The sequence below is a fragment of the Helobdella robusta genome (genome assembly GCF_000326865.2).
Source record: "Helobdella robusta unplaced genomic scaffold HELROscaffold_14, whole genome shotgun sequence".
In the NCBI taxonomy this organism is placed as follows: Eukaryota; Metazoa; Annelida; class Clitellata; order Rhynchobdellida; family Glossiphoniidae; genus Helobdella; species Helobdella robusta.
The window spans coordinates 4344113-4359335 of NW_008703782.1; the positions used below are offsets into that span (position 1 = coordinate 4344113).

Sequence of the window (15223 nt, forward strand, 5' to 3'; positions counted from 1 at the left end):
TCATAAAATAAACCAGTTTTTCATTGAAAGTTTTTCAATTGAAAAATTTAACGGTAACGTCAATTCACAGTGTCGTGGACACAAATTGTCAGCATAAGATTTTTCAAAAAATTGAAAATGATCAGGAAAACGAAGGCGTTCCCATCTTCAAGTGTGGCGCGATAATTGGCTTCTGACGGAGCATAAAAATCAGTTTGTCAGTTTGAAGGTTAATATAATTCTCAAGTTTTGAGGGCAGATTTTTAAAAAATTTTTTGTATTTTTTTAATCAACATTTTTACCTAAAGAATATTGGAACAGATCTCCATTTTTTTTTAGAAAAATAATTTTTTTCATGAAATTCCTGTAAGTCCTATGGTGGTTTTATCAAACTTTCACAAATTTTTATGGAAACAAAATTTTTTTTAAATGTCACATAAATTGACAGCAAAGTTGCACGCTAATTTTGTAGTCGTAAATAATTAAGATCATAAAATCTGTTTGTTTCCCTAACCTAAAAGTGGAACGTTGCTGAAAAATTTTCGAAAATTTAAAATAAATAAATGGAACAACAGAAAAGAAAAACAAAACAATTATCACGGTTAAAATTTATTTCAATAAAACAAAAATAAAAGAGAGTAACTTTAAAATTGAAATGGAACGTTTTAATTTGTCGGGATGTGATTCTCTCGAAGACACGATGCTCACGAGACTGCAGAACCCACCTGAGCAAGCGGAACATAAAATTTACTTCCGTCCTATCACGCCATAAAATTAAATAAAGAGTTGTAAAACTTGCTCGTTAAACGTTTGTCACGCCTCTCTTCTCCTCATTTATTAAAAACATTGCCATCAATTCACATTTTATTATCACTAAATAATAATTTATTAAGTTTCATTCTCGGAGTTAGTAGTCTTAAATTAATTTTCTAATTTTATGATTCATAAAAAGTAATGTTGACGGAATTTGTGTTATTAACATTTGCAGAAATGTTTGCGATCATGGTAGTTGAAGTTAACAACCAAAGCATTTACCATGCTGTACATTCAATTAACTTTCAGTTCAAACAATAAGCATTGTAGTAATGTTTTGATTTAGAACACACGGCACATGTATGAACGATATCTAATCCTCTGGCAACAAGTGCGATAAGATGAATGTTGTAATTTTTTGTTTAATTCTCATTAATATTCATCGGGTGCAATTTTTTATAACTCTCCACAGCAGAAAATTTTTTCTCGATCTATCCTATTGAGCAGGTTCCTACATACATTATTAAATTTAATTAATTAAAACATAAAACGATAAATTTTACGTTCTAAAATGAACGATCAAAATTATCTGAAATTTATTTCGTTAGTTAAAAACGACCCATATAGTCATCCATATAGTCATGTCAGCTGTTATTATTCTGAACTGAAAATTTTAAACATAAAAAATTTGTATAATTATCATGTTTCTATCTTTGTGTTCAAGTTCCTACATTATCAATTACCAACATCTTTTAATGACTTCTTCGAATTCGGAAATGCTGTGCAGTCAAAGTTCACTCGACATTCTCCTCTGCTCGATACACCACCTGCAAGAATAACACTGCTTGGTGGAAGTTTAAAACATACCGGTCCCGGAATCTGGGAGAAACTTCCTGTTGATATAAAGGCTACAAATTCCTTGCATTTGTTTAAAAACAAAATAAAGAAATATTTATTGAAAAAAAGTACAATTTTTATTTAATTAGAATCATGTAAATTGTGCATTATGTTAATTTTGTCATGAATTATAAATTTACTTAAAAATTGTGTTAGAATGAACAATTTGTGAACGGCGGCCTGCGACACTAGAATTTTGTTTTCTTTTAGCTTTGGTCTCCTAATCATTACCTAATTATTATTAATTTGGATTGATTGAATAAAATTTGATTTGATTTGACCCGACCCATCCTAACTTATGGATCCCCACCCCCTCTTGGTCGCCCTACTGGATTGACTTAAACATTTCTTTCAACCACTTTTAACTTTAGCAAAATTCAGTTGTTTCAAAACTTGATTAACGATTTTTGAATATGCAAACCGTGTCGTTACGGATTTCACACAATGATAAAAATTCGTTGATGAAATCCTAAATATGCTGCTGCCATGGTCAAAATAAACGTTTTCATATTCCCTCAATTTGAACTTGAATGCTGGTTTCTGGAAAATGCATAGGTGTGACCATACATGGCAAGTGTCTTCTCAATTGTTTGGTTTTGGTGAAATTTTCGAAATCTGTAATTTTGAAGTTTCATATCAATAAAGAAAAAATCTGACTTGATGGTGGTTTATGACGATGATTACTCAATGAAAAATGAAAACGTTACATATTTAAAACGTTCTAGAACCATTTTAAGGTGCCGGTCTGCGGTTAACAATTAACGCTTGTTTATAAATTAACATTATTTCTTAATTCGATACAATTTATAAAAAAACAATAAAATGTATTCAAAAAGCGATCGCAATTTTGTTTTTAATAAATATTTTCAATAAATACCAAACCCAGCAGATTTGATCGTGAACGGCGTTGACCTTGTTTGACAGCCTGTCTGTCATCAACTCGTCCATTTCATACTATAAGGCGATTTCCTATCAAACTTCATTGCGGTACCCATTTAATAATTTTTTAATATATGTTTGTGGAAGCCTTACGTAGTTATTACTATTTATGATAGTGTTACTGGATCACTGCATTCCAACAACCTATTCTTTCTTTTCATTTTTTAAAATAGAATAATTAAACAAAAATACTTTTTTTACGTGAATTTGGGATTAAATTTCAAGTATATGCGCAAAATAAGTTTGTAAAAATTGATATTAAGAGACAAAATCTAAAACACGACAAAAAAATAAACTTTACATGGGAATAAATTAAAAAATAAATTCAAACTCGAAAAAATTGACAAAAGGTAAAAGAAAAGAAAATTGAAAAATAATTTTTGTTAATTTAGCTATGCCGTTTTGTTTTTCAGATCCTAGATTAACATTGTTTGTTCACGTGGTTTAGTTTCCTCCTGAGATACATAGTAAACACATTTTAATCTTTTTTATCAGCTCTATTGCAATTCTGACAGTAATTTTTACCTTAAAAGAACCACCTTAATTTTGGCTTTTTCAAAAATTATATTTCATTCAGAAATTATTTTTATTCTCTAAACTTTGTTTTATTTTGATATGTTCGTTGAATCTAACAATTTTTTTCTATTCTGGTTGGTTAACGTCTGAAAAATGTTACATACAGGTTTCATTTTTGTATTTCAAATTGCTTTTCGGTTGTTGGGCAAGACCAAAAAATATTTTCTAAAGTTAAGCATATATTAGAGTGTTGAAGTTAAAGTTTGAATGCTCTTAAGTGAAAATGAAATTACTTTAAAAAAAATAACGCGAAATTAAAATAAAATTGAAACATTTAATACTTAAGTATTTGAAAATTGAGACTACACTTCTGGACTGATTTTTATATAGTTTTACACAATACAATCTCACATAATACAGACCTTTGGAAAAACTGAATTTTTCTAGTTTTCAATTCAAAAAGGTTGCTATGCTATATTGCGAAGTAATATTCAATTTTTCACAGTTCTTTTATTTATTCTAAACAATTTATGTTACTCATAATATGTAATTATGAATTAATTATTTTATACAAAAGTTTTAGCTTACAAGCACAGTGTGAACGAATTTGTTTAAAAACTTTAATTTCATCGGAAAAGAAAACACTTAATGATTGCAGTACATTTATTTGAACAAGTTGGACATACATTAAAGAAGTTAGTCACGCGACGTGCTAGAACATTGAGTGGCTGAACGAAACGAAACTGAAATAAGAGCAATGAATTCAAATGATTCTGTTAAGTTAACGCAGTCTTGTTTTTTGGGTGTTAATATTTTTCTGAAATTGTAATTAAAAAACGTCTTCAAGAAACGACAGCTTGAAATGAACGTTGTACATTTATATAGTTATCGTTATATTCAGTGGCGGATCTAGGAACATTGACGAGGGGGCCATAGTTTTGAAAATGTTTAAATTTTGACGGGAGCCAACATTTGGTCAAGTCAAAATTAGACTGATGACCTATTTTTGTTTATCACGTCAATTTTTGGTAAAACACTGTGCTTTTTTTCTTTTTTTGCTAAAACAATGAGTTTTACTCTTTTAATACAAAAACTAGATTTGCCACTGGTTATATTTTGAAATAGGGATTGTAAATTTGATTGCAATTACTTTAGGATTGTAAAAATGTCAAACAAAAAAATAGTAATGGGTGTGCTGATACGAAAATAAATCATTTGAAAAAATAAAAAGTGCCCAAATACAGAAATGATTGCAAGAAAAGCAGCCTCCTACAATCTGCTGACATAGTTAAACAACAAATTGCTGATAATGTTGATTATGACGACACTGATGAAACCATCCGTATAACAAAAATAACAATGTACTGGATTGTCGTTTGTGAGAATTTCAATCATAACGTTCTAAATTTGTTACTTGTCGTTGAATGTGGATCACAGGATGAGAAGAAACGAAGGAAAACTCTAGCAGGGTGGCTGCTGTTTCAGACGGAGGCAACTTTCAAGGCACCGAGGCTCACCACATGCTGGTTGTCAGTTTTCAAGTGAAGTTTGTCTGGTTGTAGTGAGTTACTGTGGTTCGGTAGAGTTAACAACTCTTTTTGATGGTGTTGCTGAAATTGATGCTGTTGTTGTGGTTGTTGTTGTTGTAGCTGTTGTTGTGGCAGCTGTTTTTGCTGGTTGAGAAGTTGAAATTGTAGTTGCGAAGAATAATGTCTCAATGGCAAAGTTTGGTTAAGTTTTTGAATAGATGTGGTTTGAAATTGTGTTGGTGTGTAAATGTTCTGCTGTTGGTCATGAGTGAAGACGTGGTTGACGTGAAGCGTTGAATGAATGTTGTTGGAGCAAGACAGAAGGTTTTGTTTGGTAGATTTTTGTTGCGTTGCTGGCTGCGAAGGAGGCAAAGGAATTTGTTGAAGCGATTGTTTGTAAAGTTTTGGTTGATTAGACAACTCATCGTTAATTTGAGCCATGTTGACCGCCGATGTTGCTGTCGACAAAGTTGTCGTGTTGTTCGGTGTGTTTAGATTCGATCGTAGCTGTTTCTTTTTTCGTTTCAATTTCGGTTTTTTGAATTTTATGTATGCGTAACGTATTAAATGTACAGTGATCACATAAATGGCAACGGAAATCAAAACTGTTGTTGATATGAAGAATGAATACGTTACATTTTCTACTCGCCTGATCAACAGTTTTTCAAGTAAAGTAGTTAGATACTCAAATTCTCTCGCAACGACAATGTTGACCTCGCTGACACTCGTGTCGTTTCTTCGGGCCTGGTTGCAGTTCGAGGGAAGGAGAGGTGCTCCCACGCTGTCCAGGTCGGCTAAAATTTCCTGCCGACAGTAAGATAATTCTGGGAAAATTAATTTGTAATCGGAAGATGACCATTTGTTTGTAAGTAGTTTTTCATTTTCATTTTCGTGTGATTTTGAATGAATTGGAAGGTGAATGCTGCTGAATGCTTTGTGGTTGATGTTGTTAGAGTCGTGAAAATCGTCTTTTGCCTCTTTGAGGTAATTATTTTTTTCACCAAGTTTGCCAAAACTATGATAGTGCTTTGTGTTAATTAAAGAAAATTTGTAGAGCCTGAACAGAGCTTCCGCACTGAAAGTGTAATTTGCGTAGTGGTAGGTCTCTGTGTGGCTGAAGCAAACGACTGAATGGAAGGAAGAACACATGGCCTGCTCTGCCCCCAAGTAAGCCAGTGAAGTCATGAGGTAGCTGAACGAGTGCAATGTTTCGTGAAGACTTGGATGTCTATGAAAGTTTTCATCATAATCGTCATCATTGTAACCAATGTAATCGGCATCATCATTTCCAACATCCTTATTTTCACTAATTGATTGTCCACGTTTTGAAAACAAAAGTTCAATAGCGAACGATTGTTTGGCACATTTGTGCAACTCACGTTGCAGCCACACCAGGAACGATTCAATCAGTTCCGAGTAGAACTTCACTTCCTCCCAGAAGTAGGAGCCAGGTTTGACTGAGACTCTATGCGATGCCAAAATTGCTTTAAAGAGATGAGGTGACTTCAGTCGAGTGTTGTTACTGCGTTGAAAAAATTGTGGCCAGTCAGGTTTCAGTTCCGATAGTAAGGAATCTGTCTGCTGGTGGCTAGCGTCTCTTTTTGATTTGATTTCTTTTGAAATGTCCTGACCTCTGTCAGTTGCTATCTGGACTGCAACATCTTGAAAATTTATTCAAGTAACAACATCACTATAGACTTTTTCAAATTGATTTAGAAATTTTAAAAAATGAAATCGAAAGTGGACAAAAAAGGATGAAAGTAAAAAAATTAGTATCAAAAAAGTAATTATTTCATTACATCTGATTTAATTTAAAAAAATACATTTTCATATTCTCATTTAAAATAAAATCATTTAAAATTTTTGTCAATTAATTTCCAGTCAACATAGGAGAGTTTAAAAATATTTTTGCATCATGATGACCATGCAGACTATCGAAGCGTATGCACTGACCTCGTTCATAGTTCAATGAAATGATCAATCGTCCAATGAGAATGGATCTGGAGCAGACCTGACCTTTCGTCCGCTCGTTGTTGTCCAGCGACTGCAAATGAAAACGAAACAAAAATAACAAAAGAACAAAAAAAAAACGGTCTATTTTTCAAAGACCTACTTACACATTACATTGTCTTCGTTTCGTGTGAATTAATTTTTTTTTATAATACGAAATATTTATTTCAATATATAATATACAAACGTGCCTGCCTGTTACAACCATGAGCAATAAAACGACGGCGGCTAGGTTGTTTCTTCTTCTTAATGTTTCATGTGTCTACGCCTTTTTAATGTTCACCAGGAGTTATGGGATGATTAAGGCAAATTTATGCAAAAATTATAGAAAACCATTGCTTATGCTTTTCGGTACAGGATCTAAAATGTGTCAACGGACGTATTAAACTTTACAAAACTAAAAAAATCTTTTTTTGTTTTTTTTTTTTTAAATTACTGGCTTATTTTAAAATGTTATTAAACTTTCATCAAAGTATTTCTCGTTTTCGTAAGAGCCAAACATAATGAACTGTCATATTTAGGCATGAATAATATGGAAAAAGATTACTTCTCAGAAGCAACAGTAGAAATAGTATTTTTTATGAATGGGCAAATTTGTCAATGAAGCTATAATCCGTTTGAATAATGCGATGTGCATGCCATTGTCAGGGAGACGAGCAATAAAACCAGCAAGATGGATACGCGCGCGAGGTCACGTATGACCACCAACTTCCATCATTTCAAATATTTTTTCATAATTTTTAAAGAATTTTTCAATTTCTGAAACTGTTGCGTCCGAGCGGAAGCAAAATAAAAAGTACAGCTGGATAGATTATTTCATGCGTCACGAACTTCTAATATCAGGTTATTCAATTTTTATAACCTTGGTAGTGCCAAGCCAAACAACCAAGGCAAACAATTGCTAATAATCTTTTTCCAACACCAACAAATTTTCATATTTTTACGTGGAGGCTAATTACTCTTTAGAATTATTTATTTAATATTAATTATTTATTAATAACAATAACTAATGTCATTCAAAATGCTGTTTAACATTTTAATATTAAGTAAATAATTTCAAACAGCTTTACCAATATTAAATTTTCCACAGCCTAATTTACTCTGCTTCAAATGTCAGGTGTTTAAAAGAAAGATAGTCTTTGATAGTTTGAAAATGAAATGCTGTAAGAATTTTATGAAATTATCGTATAAGGTTGAACGTGACATAAAAAAAACACACAGATCATGGCATTCTTCAAAATATTCACATGCCACTGAAAAATTGAAACATTTGAGAGAGAAAAATTATCAGCACAAAATGACACTTGAAAAATTTGATTGACATTTAGAAATTGTTCTTCACGAGGTTATGCGTTTGTCACTCAAATTTTTGGCATTTAATTGGGAACAATGTTCATCACTTTCTTCTCACTTTATACATTCAATCTATTGCCACATTTGATGATGTTGAAATGATTTCTACCTAATGATTTTATATTTTGTGGTAATTTGTAACAATTCGACATTCACGCAAAATTATAAGCTGTATACATGGGACATATAAGTTTTCATTCATATTTCATTCATATTTGATACTTTCTTTTATTTGGTCTCCAAACATCAGCTTATATATCATTATTTTTAAAAAATGAAATTGTAATTCAAGTTTGAAATACTTTGTGGTAAACAAAGGTAGGAAACTTTTAAAAGAATTGATTATTTATGCAGTTCTGTAACATTTTTATTGCAATTTAAAAAAAAATCCGAATCCACGTACTAATATCATTTTTCAAAATTGCAGAACTGAGCGCTTGAAATATTAATGCTCGTCTAGAAGAGTAGTGTAAAATAAACTAAGTAGATGGCGATCATTAGCCACAAAATCTCTCATTTAATCTTCATTTTTTAGAAATATTGTTTAATTAAAAAATGGTAAAAAATTAAAGAAATTAAAAAATTATTCACAAAGAAGCTGTAGTAGTCGATGACTGTGAACTAAGATAACCAAACCTCCAAACATTCTACTGAGAATAAAATTTGCAAAAAACCAGAAAAGTTGATCAAGATAAGTAATCAAAAATACATTCTTCCTCCACAGACAGAACACGAGTCGAGTAGTCTTACAATTAGTCTCTACAATCCTTTTCAGTGCAGTGAGAAATATTTTTTACTAAAATAAAATGCCACCAATAACAAAGTCTGTCTACTTGTATCATTTGGCAGAAAGACAAGTCTTCATTTCGCCACTAACCTCGCAGGCATTGCAAGGACACACACACACACACATCCACACACCCACACACACACACACATACACACATACACACACACACACAACATGCACACATGACGACACAATTTTGAAGAGCATATTAAGAGGTACTGTCACACACACACGCGCGCGCACATCTCATCATCTCAGTTATCATGGGGGAGGATGTATGTCTGGATATTTCTCCATGTTCTCACTTGCATGTTCTTCCGTCACTTCCCGGACCCAACTCACTTTAGTGACGTTGCATGTAAGAAAAAATCGTTAGATGCATTTTGATTTAGCTGACAAGAGAAATTTTGAATAAGGAATTTAAATTATTGATTTCAATGTGACGTTTAAAATTGTTATTGGCTAGATTTCATAGATACATCCAGAGATTATTTTTTGATCAAAAATGTAAAAGTCGTATGATATAAAAGTTTTAAAACATTTGAACATTCCAGCATGAACGGGCAATAATATTCAAAGTAGCTTTCTCATTACTAAGCACAAACGATCATCTCTCAAAATATTCTAACATTTTTAAATATCAAGATTTACAAAAACATAAACAAGTAAATGAAATGAACAAACGGACGGACAAACTAACGAATAAACAAACAAACAAACAAACAAACAAGCAAGCAAACAAACAAACAAACAAACAAACAAAACAAACAAACATACATACATTCAAGAAGTTGAGCGATTCCAGAGAAGCAGGCACAGAAGTAATAAAACAGAACAAAATCAGCAACCCAACGTATAATACAACATGCACAAACACACAGAATGAATAATTATCAGTCTTTGTATTCTTACATTTTATAGTCCCTTTATTACGTAATGTGTTGACGTTTGCTGGTTTATATCTGTATACATTTCAATTATTTTCGCTTGTTTTATGCCCAGACATGATAATGGATCTATTTATGTGTGTGTGTGTAGGTTCAGAAATGTGCACTGTTAACATTATCTTGGAAGAAGGTGCCGTGTGACTGAAGATATCCATACTATCGTGACTGGTGCTTGGACACACACACACACACACACACACACACACACACACACACACACACACATACACACACACACAAACAGACACACACACACGCACACACACGCACAGAGGATAATAAATAAAATGATAAAAAAAATGTTTTTCATAAATAAAAATAATAAAAAATAGTTATTTTGATATAATTATTATTTAATCTAACAAATGCCAAATATTAAACTGAGTAGTCCAAGAATGCAAATACAACACCAGTCATCTTTCTGATATTGAATTGCTGGCTAACAGGAGACACCGTATCGTGCCCAACTCCGCAAAGTGTGCGTGCATTTGAATGCATCTGTGACCGCTCTGCTGTCACTCCAAAATTTGTTTCATATGAAATTTGATCAACAGGAGATGTTATTCAAAATCAGCAATTTTTTTTGTGAGTTTATTTTTTGACTGCCTTGAAACTTTTATAAAATTATGAAATTTATATTTAAAAATAAAATTTGCTTATAAAATTGAAATGAAATGTGTTTCTTTATTTAAACTATTTTCCAAAAAAAATATGATGTTAATTAACAGTTTTAGAAAAATAACCTACATTTAAAATTTAATAATACTTTACTCTAAATCATTAAGAATGTATAACACGAGGAACAACTGATAGATCGCCGATTTTATATCACACACAACTTCATGTTGACAGGTTATTACGAAATCAACTAACTCCATTGGAAAAATAATGGGTGTTGGTCGTTCAATTTTTAATATTGAACTGCATTGCATTTTTAGAACACTTGTGTTGATGACAAAATATACAATACAAAATACAATACAAAAACAGTACAAACAAATGTAAATACATAAACATTAACCTACCGATACTTAATACACGACCGAGTATCGTTAGTAGTGTTTATCCATGTATAATTTTTATACATGGATATATACACAACTGAACGTAATTTAAAACCAGCATAACGATAAGCGATGTAGAAATAGTTAGTAGTTTATTGGCGAGCGTTGCATGTCGTGGTGGAGATGGAGATGAACATTTGTGTATAAAGTTAGGTGGAAGATGCAGGCATACATCAAACATAACGTACGCCGGCCCACAATCCCTCGCGTGCATGCTATCGAAACACTGACTATAATTTATTCCTCTTTCATGTCGGATAATAGGGAGGTCGTAATTTGTACATTTTTTGCAGCACGTTTTCATTGAAAAGGTTGCAAAAAATTAAAGTCTGAGGGTCATAAATGATATGAATATTCATTCAAAATTTAAAGCTTTCAGTTTTGTTACCGGGAAATGATAAAAATATTATACTATGCAGATGATGTCGTTTATATTCAAACTCAAAAAAGTTTGATAAGTTTTTAACAAAAATTTATACTGCACATCCATGAAAAAAATAAAAGCTAAGCTAAACCTGAAAAACAATTGAAGCACGATTAGATGAAAATATAAGCGGTGCAGATGAAAAAACACGTGTTAGCACTGTTTCATGTGCTTATGGCGTTCGATGGTCTTCGAGTTTCTAACAGTTTTCGAGCCAAGTCATCGTGCTATAACAACGACGATTTAGACATTCTGAAATGAATTTAAAATGAATAAACTGTTTTAATTGCTTCATAGATTGCGTTCATCATTTAAAAGTCCCTCGAAAAAATTTAAAATTTCTCATTTTTTTCAAAATTTCAAAGTTCTTCCCAGTAAATAACAACACACATTTCAAGGAACAACAGCAAACTTGATGATGTTATGGTTTTAAGAAAATGTGACACCGGAGACTAATCAAGAAGGATTTCAAACGATGCTTATTTCTTAAATGTCCTACAAACTGCAATCATTTTTTATTTTATAATGAAAATTCTCAAACAAAAATCCATTAAAATTTTTAAAAAATTAGAACGAAACTTTTTGAAATAAAAATTGAAAAACGGTGAAGAGTGATAAAGGATGCAGTTAGTGTCAAGGAGGCTGGTGACATGATGTTCATCAAAAAATGTGAAACCAAAAATTAAGAAATTAATAATGGCTGGTGAATAAAAGATGACGCTGGGTAATGGATATCTTCCACATGCACAATCTTGCGCCATCTGCATCCTAATTTTCTGGCCGATGAATTTATTTTCAAGTTGTAAATTCAACACGTCCATAATAACCGCATCCTGTTTCAATATTTAAACAGCGCTTCGAGTGAACCAATTTTTTCTCCTGACAAATATAGGAAGTGCTATTTTTAAAATACATATCTAATTTGAAAGAAATATACAGTATGCATGCAATCTGCTTATGAAACAAAAATGAAGGAATAGTTTGAAATAAGATTTAAGTTTAAAAACCTTTTCATTGTCATGTTTAAATTATAATTGAGTATCAGCTGTTGGGAGTTTCCTATAACGGAGAGGCTGATTCTGCAATAATTTCACGTGGATCTGTTCCACAAATGACACCAAAATGTTGACGGATTGACATGAAGGCTGGTGTCTGTTTGCCATTATTTAGTTTTTTTAAACTATTGCAAAGAGAGTCAATTTTCTCAAAACTTCAGTTGAATTTTAATTTTTGATCTTGCTTTTTAAATAAATTCTAATAAATAAAACTATTGAAACTAATATTATTGATTATTTTTATGAAGATAACAAATAGTGTATTTTATTTACGAATAAAAACTGATCTTTGCTAACGAGCTTCATGTCAAGTCACTTCGTTTTCAATTAGTGATGTTTGGGACAATTTCGTCAAAAAATTCGATCTTTCCTAGGCTTCAGTGGGTTGGTGCCAGAGAAGGGTGGTGCCAGAATGTGGTAGTGCTTCAGTGAGATGCACTTTCCATGCAGTTATGCTTCCGAGTTCAGTCACGGTCACAACGTTATTCAATCAGTATGCTCTCTCCATCCAGCACCATTGTTTTCCAACTCAAATGATTGAGACATGTGACATTCAGCAGAAGCATTCATTCACATCCGTCCACCCAGCAAAATATATGAAGCACTCTTGAGAGGCCGGCAATCAATCAAACGCTTTATTGGACTGATTATCGTCTGGGTGAAACTTGACCATCAATAGGATGTTTTTAGAAGTGCTCCACGCTGTGCACTGTCTATGGAATGCATTTTTAAACTTTTCCATACACTGCCAACTCTGCAGAAAGCCATTTAGCGTATGAATAATAAATAAATTTTATTGAATTCAGGAAATAAAAAATTTAATAAAAAGATTCTTATCAAATTTTTTATTATAAAAATTTTATGATTATAAATTTGAAGGAAATCTTTTCAGATTTGGAAAAAAAATAAAAGTATTGAAAAAATAAAGAGATTGAGAATAAACAGAACTTCCATATAAGACGAAATTGTGTGAGTGAATAGTTGGTATGGAATGAATTTTGTGAAGAAAATCATGAATTGGAGCGATCAATTTTCATGCATGGCAGACACGAAATGGGATGGATATGGAATGGATGGGCGTGTAATGAGTTTAACACTCCTCGCCTGCAATGAAACTCAGGCAGGCATTGTTGCTTATAGAGAAAATAAAACAAAACCATCTGAATTTGAATTTATTATGATAATTACGATTATTTATTATCACAATGTTATTGAGAACAGCCAAACAATAATTTTCCATGTGAAACCATTTTTAGACTGTTCATTTATTTTATTTTATATTACTGTCTAGCATGTTGAAACAGATTTTGTGTCTTATGAACGATTCCAATTTTTTATTGAATAAAAAATAAACATAAATTATATCTGAAATTTAAACCAATTTTTTATTGAATAAAAAATAAACATAAATTATATCTGAAATTTAAACCATAATGCTGCTAGTGTGAAAGTGACGAAGAAAATAGAACCAATACGGAAAAATTCTATAAAGTATTAAAAAAAAACAACGAAGAAAAATAATGACAACGATGATGCAATCATTTATATAGCACTACACGCGCCGCCGCTTTAGAGCCGCTCAATTAGACAGTACAACATTCCTTTTAAATGCGTTCATCAAAGCCACGTATGTGTGTGTTTGCGCCATATCATACCAAGCGGACCAACACATTTGAATGTAGGTATACACGTTTTCAAGCATTGCATGTTGTTAATGTTTTAGTCTGGTTGAGCGTGCATTTGAACTTGGTCAGTATGAGATCGCGCTGGCTTAACAAGCATTTAAAATTTCAATTTCAATAGTTATAAATTTTTGATAATTTACTTTTGCATTGAAATTGCAAATTATTGTATAATTTTTCTTATACGAATTTGTTTGAACATTTTAAAATAATTATCAACAAAAAGTAATCCCAATATTTCAACATGGCCAACAAATAAATTTTATATTAAGTTTGTCTATTATTAAAAGATTTAAAACAAATAAAATAATTTTAATTATTATAATTTTTACAAAATAAATTTCATATTTTTGCAAGTTTTCACAAAAAAATTGAACATTTAAGTAATTGCTGAAATTGAAAAAACATTCTTGAACATTTTCTTTATTAGCACTTGTAACGATCTACTTAAATATTGTCTGATGTTATAAAATTTTACCTGTCTGTGAATGAGCTAGCAATAAAATGATAGCAACGAACACAGAGGCAAGCATGCCACGTGATGATGATATCATGACACGTGATGATGGTGTCATGTGATGATGATGTCATGTGATGATGATGTCATGTGAGGATAATGTCATGTCACGTGATGATGATGTATGTGATTTGATGATGATATCATGTGATTTGATGATGATGTCATGTGATTAGATGATGATGTCATGTGATGATGTCATGTCACTTAATGATATCATGTCACGTGATGATGATGTCATGTGATTTCATGTGATGATGGTGTTCCTATAGATTGCATGATGCAGTCTCAACAACCTGATGTTAACCTTTCGAGATGGCCGTGCTTCAGTGCATGCGTCCTGCATTAAGTTTTTGGTTTATCGGATGGAATAAAGTGATTATTAAAAATACTTTATATGTAAGCGTCAAACATCGTTATTTTTACTTTTAATGAAAGAATTAATTTAATTTTTTCCAACTGTAGAAAAATAACTTTTTATATATATTCGCTGTACCTCAGCATGCTAGATTAAACTAGGTATTTTTGATAATTAAATAATTTAATTCTTAAATCGTCAAATATGTTGCAGACAAAAAGTTTAAATGGAAACTTCATTAACGAGCCTTTAATCTAACCTTCATTTCAGCATCACTGTGCCGAGAAAGAAGATTATAAGGTACTTCGAGAATGTTCTTCTAACTTCAAATTATGCTAATCAATATTTTTTCAAATATTTTACCTTAGTCATGAAATTTAAAAAGAAACTGTCGAACCAAAATTTTTATT

The 15223-nt window shown here is 31.6% G+C and overlaps 2 protein-coding genes across 2 annotated transcripts; both read right to left on the bottom strand.

Annotated features, from left to right (window-relative positions):
• Positions 1-1336: 1336 nt before the first annotated feature.
• HELRODRAFT_169108 (hypothetical protein) lies at positions 1337-2577 on the bottom strand (the record flags this gene model as incomplete). The annotated part of the gene is made up of 4 exons (XM_009014937.1): positions 1337-1396; positions 1480-1650; positions 1996-2169; positions 2512-2577. 4 exons carry the CDS (start codon positions 2575-2577, stop codon positions 1337-1339), a joined length of 471 nt encoding a protein of 156 aa, XP_009013185.1.
• A 1988-nt stretch (positions 2578-4565) lies between these two features.
• On the bottom strand, positions 4566-6831 carry HELRODRAFT_169109 (hypothetical protein; the record flags this gene model as incomplete). Its single annotated transcript, XM_009014938.1, has 3 exons — positions 4566-6274; positions 6567-6657; positions 6811-6831. The coding sequence occupies 3 exons, from the start codon at positions 6829-6831 to the stop codon at positions 4566-4568; spliced, it is 1821 nt and encodes a 606-aa protein (XP_009013186.1).
• Positions 6832-15223: the final 8392 nt, after the last annotated feature.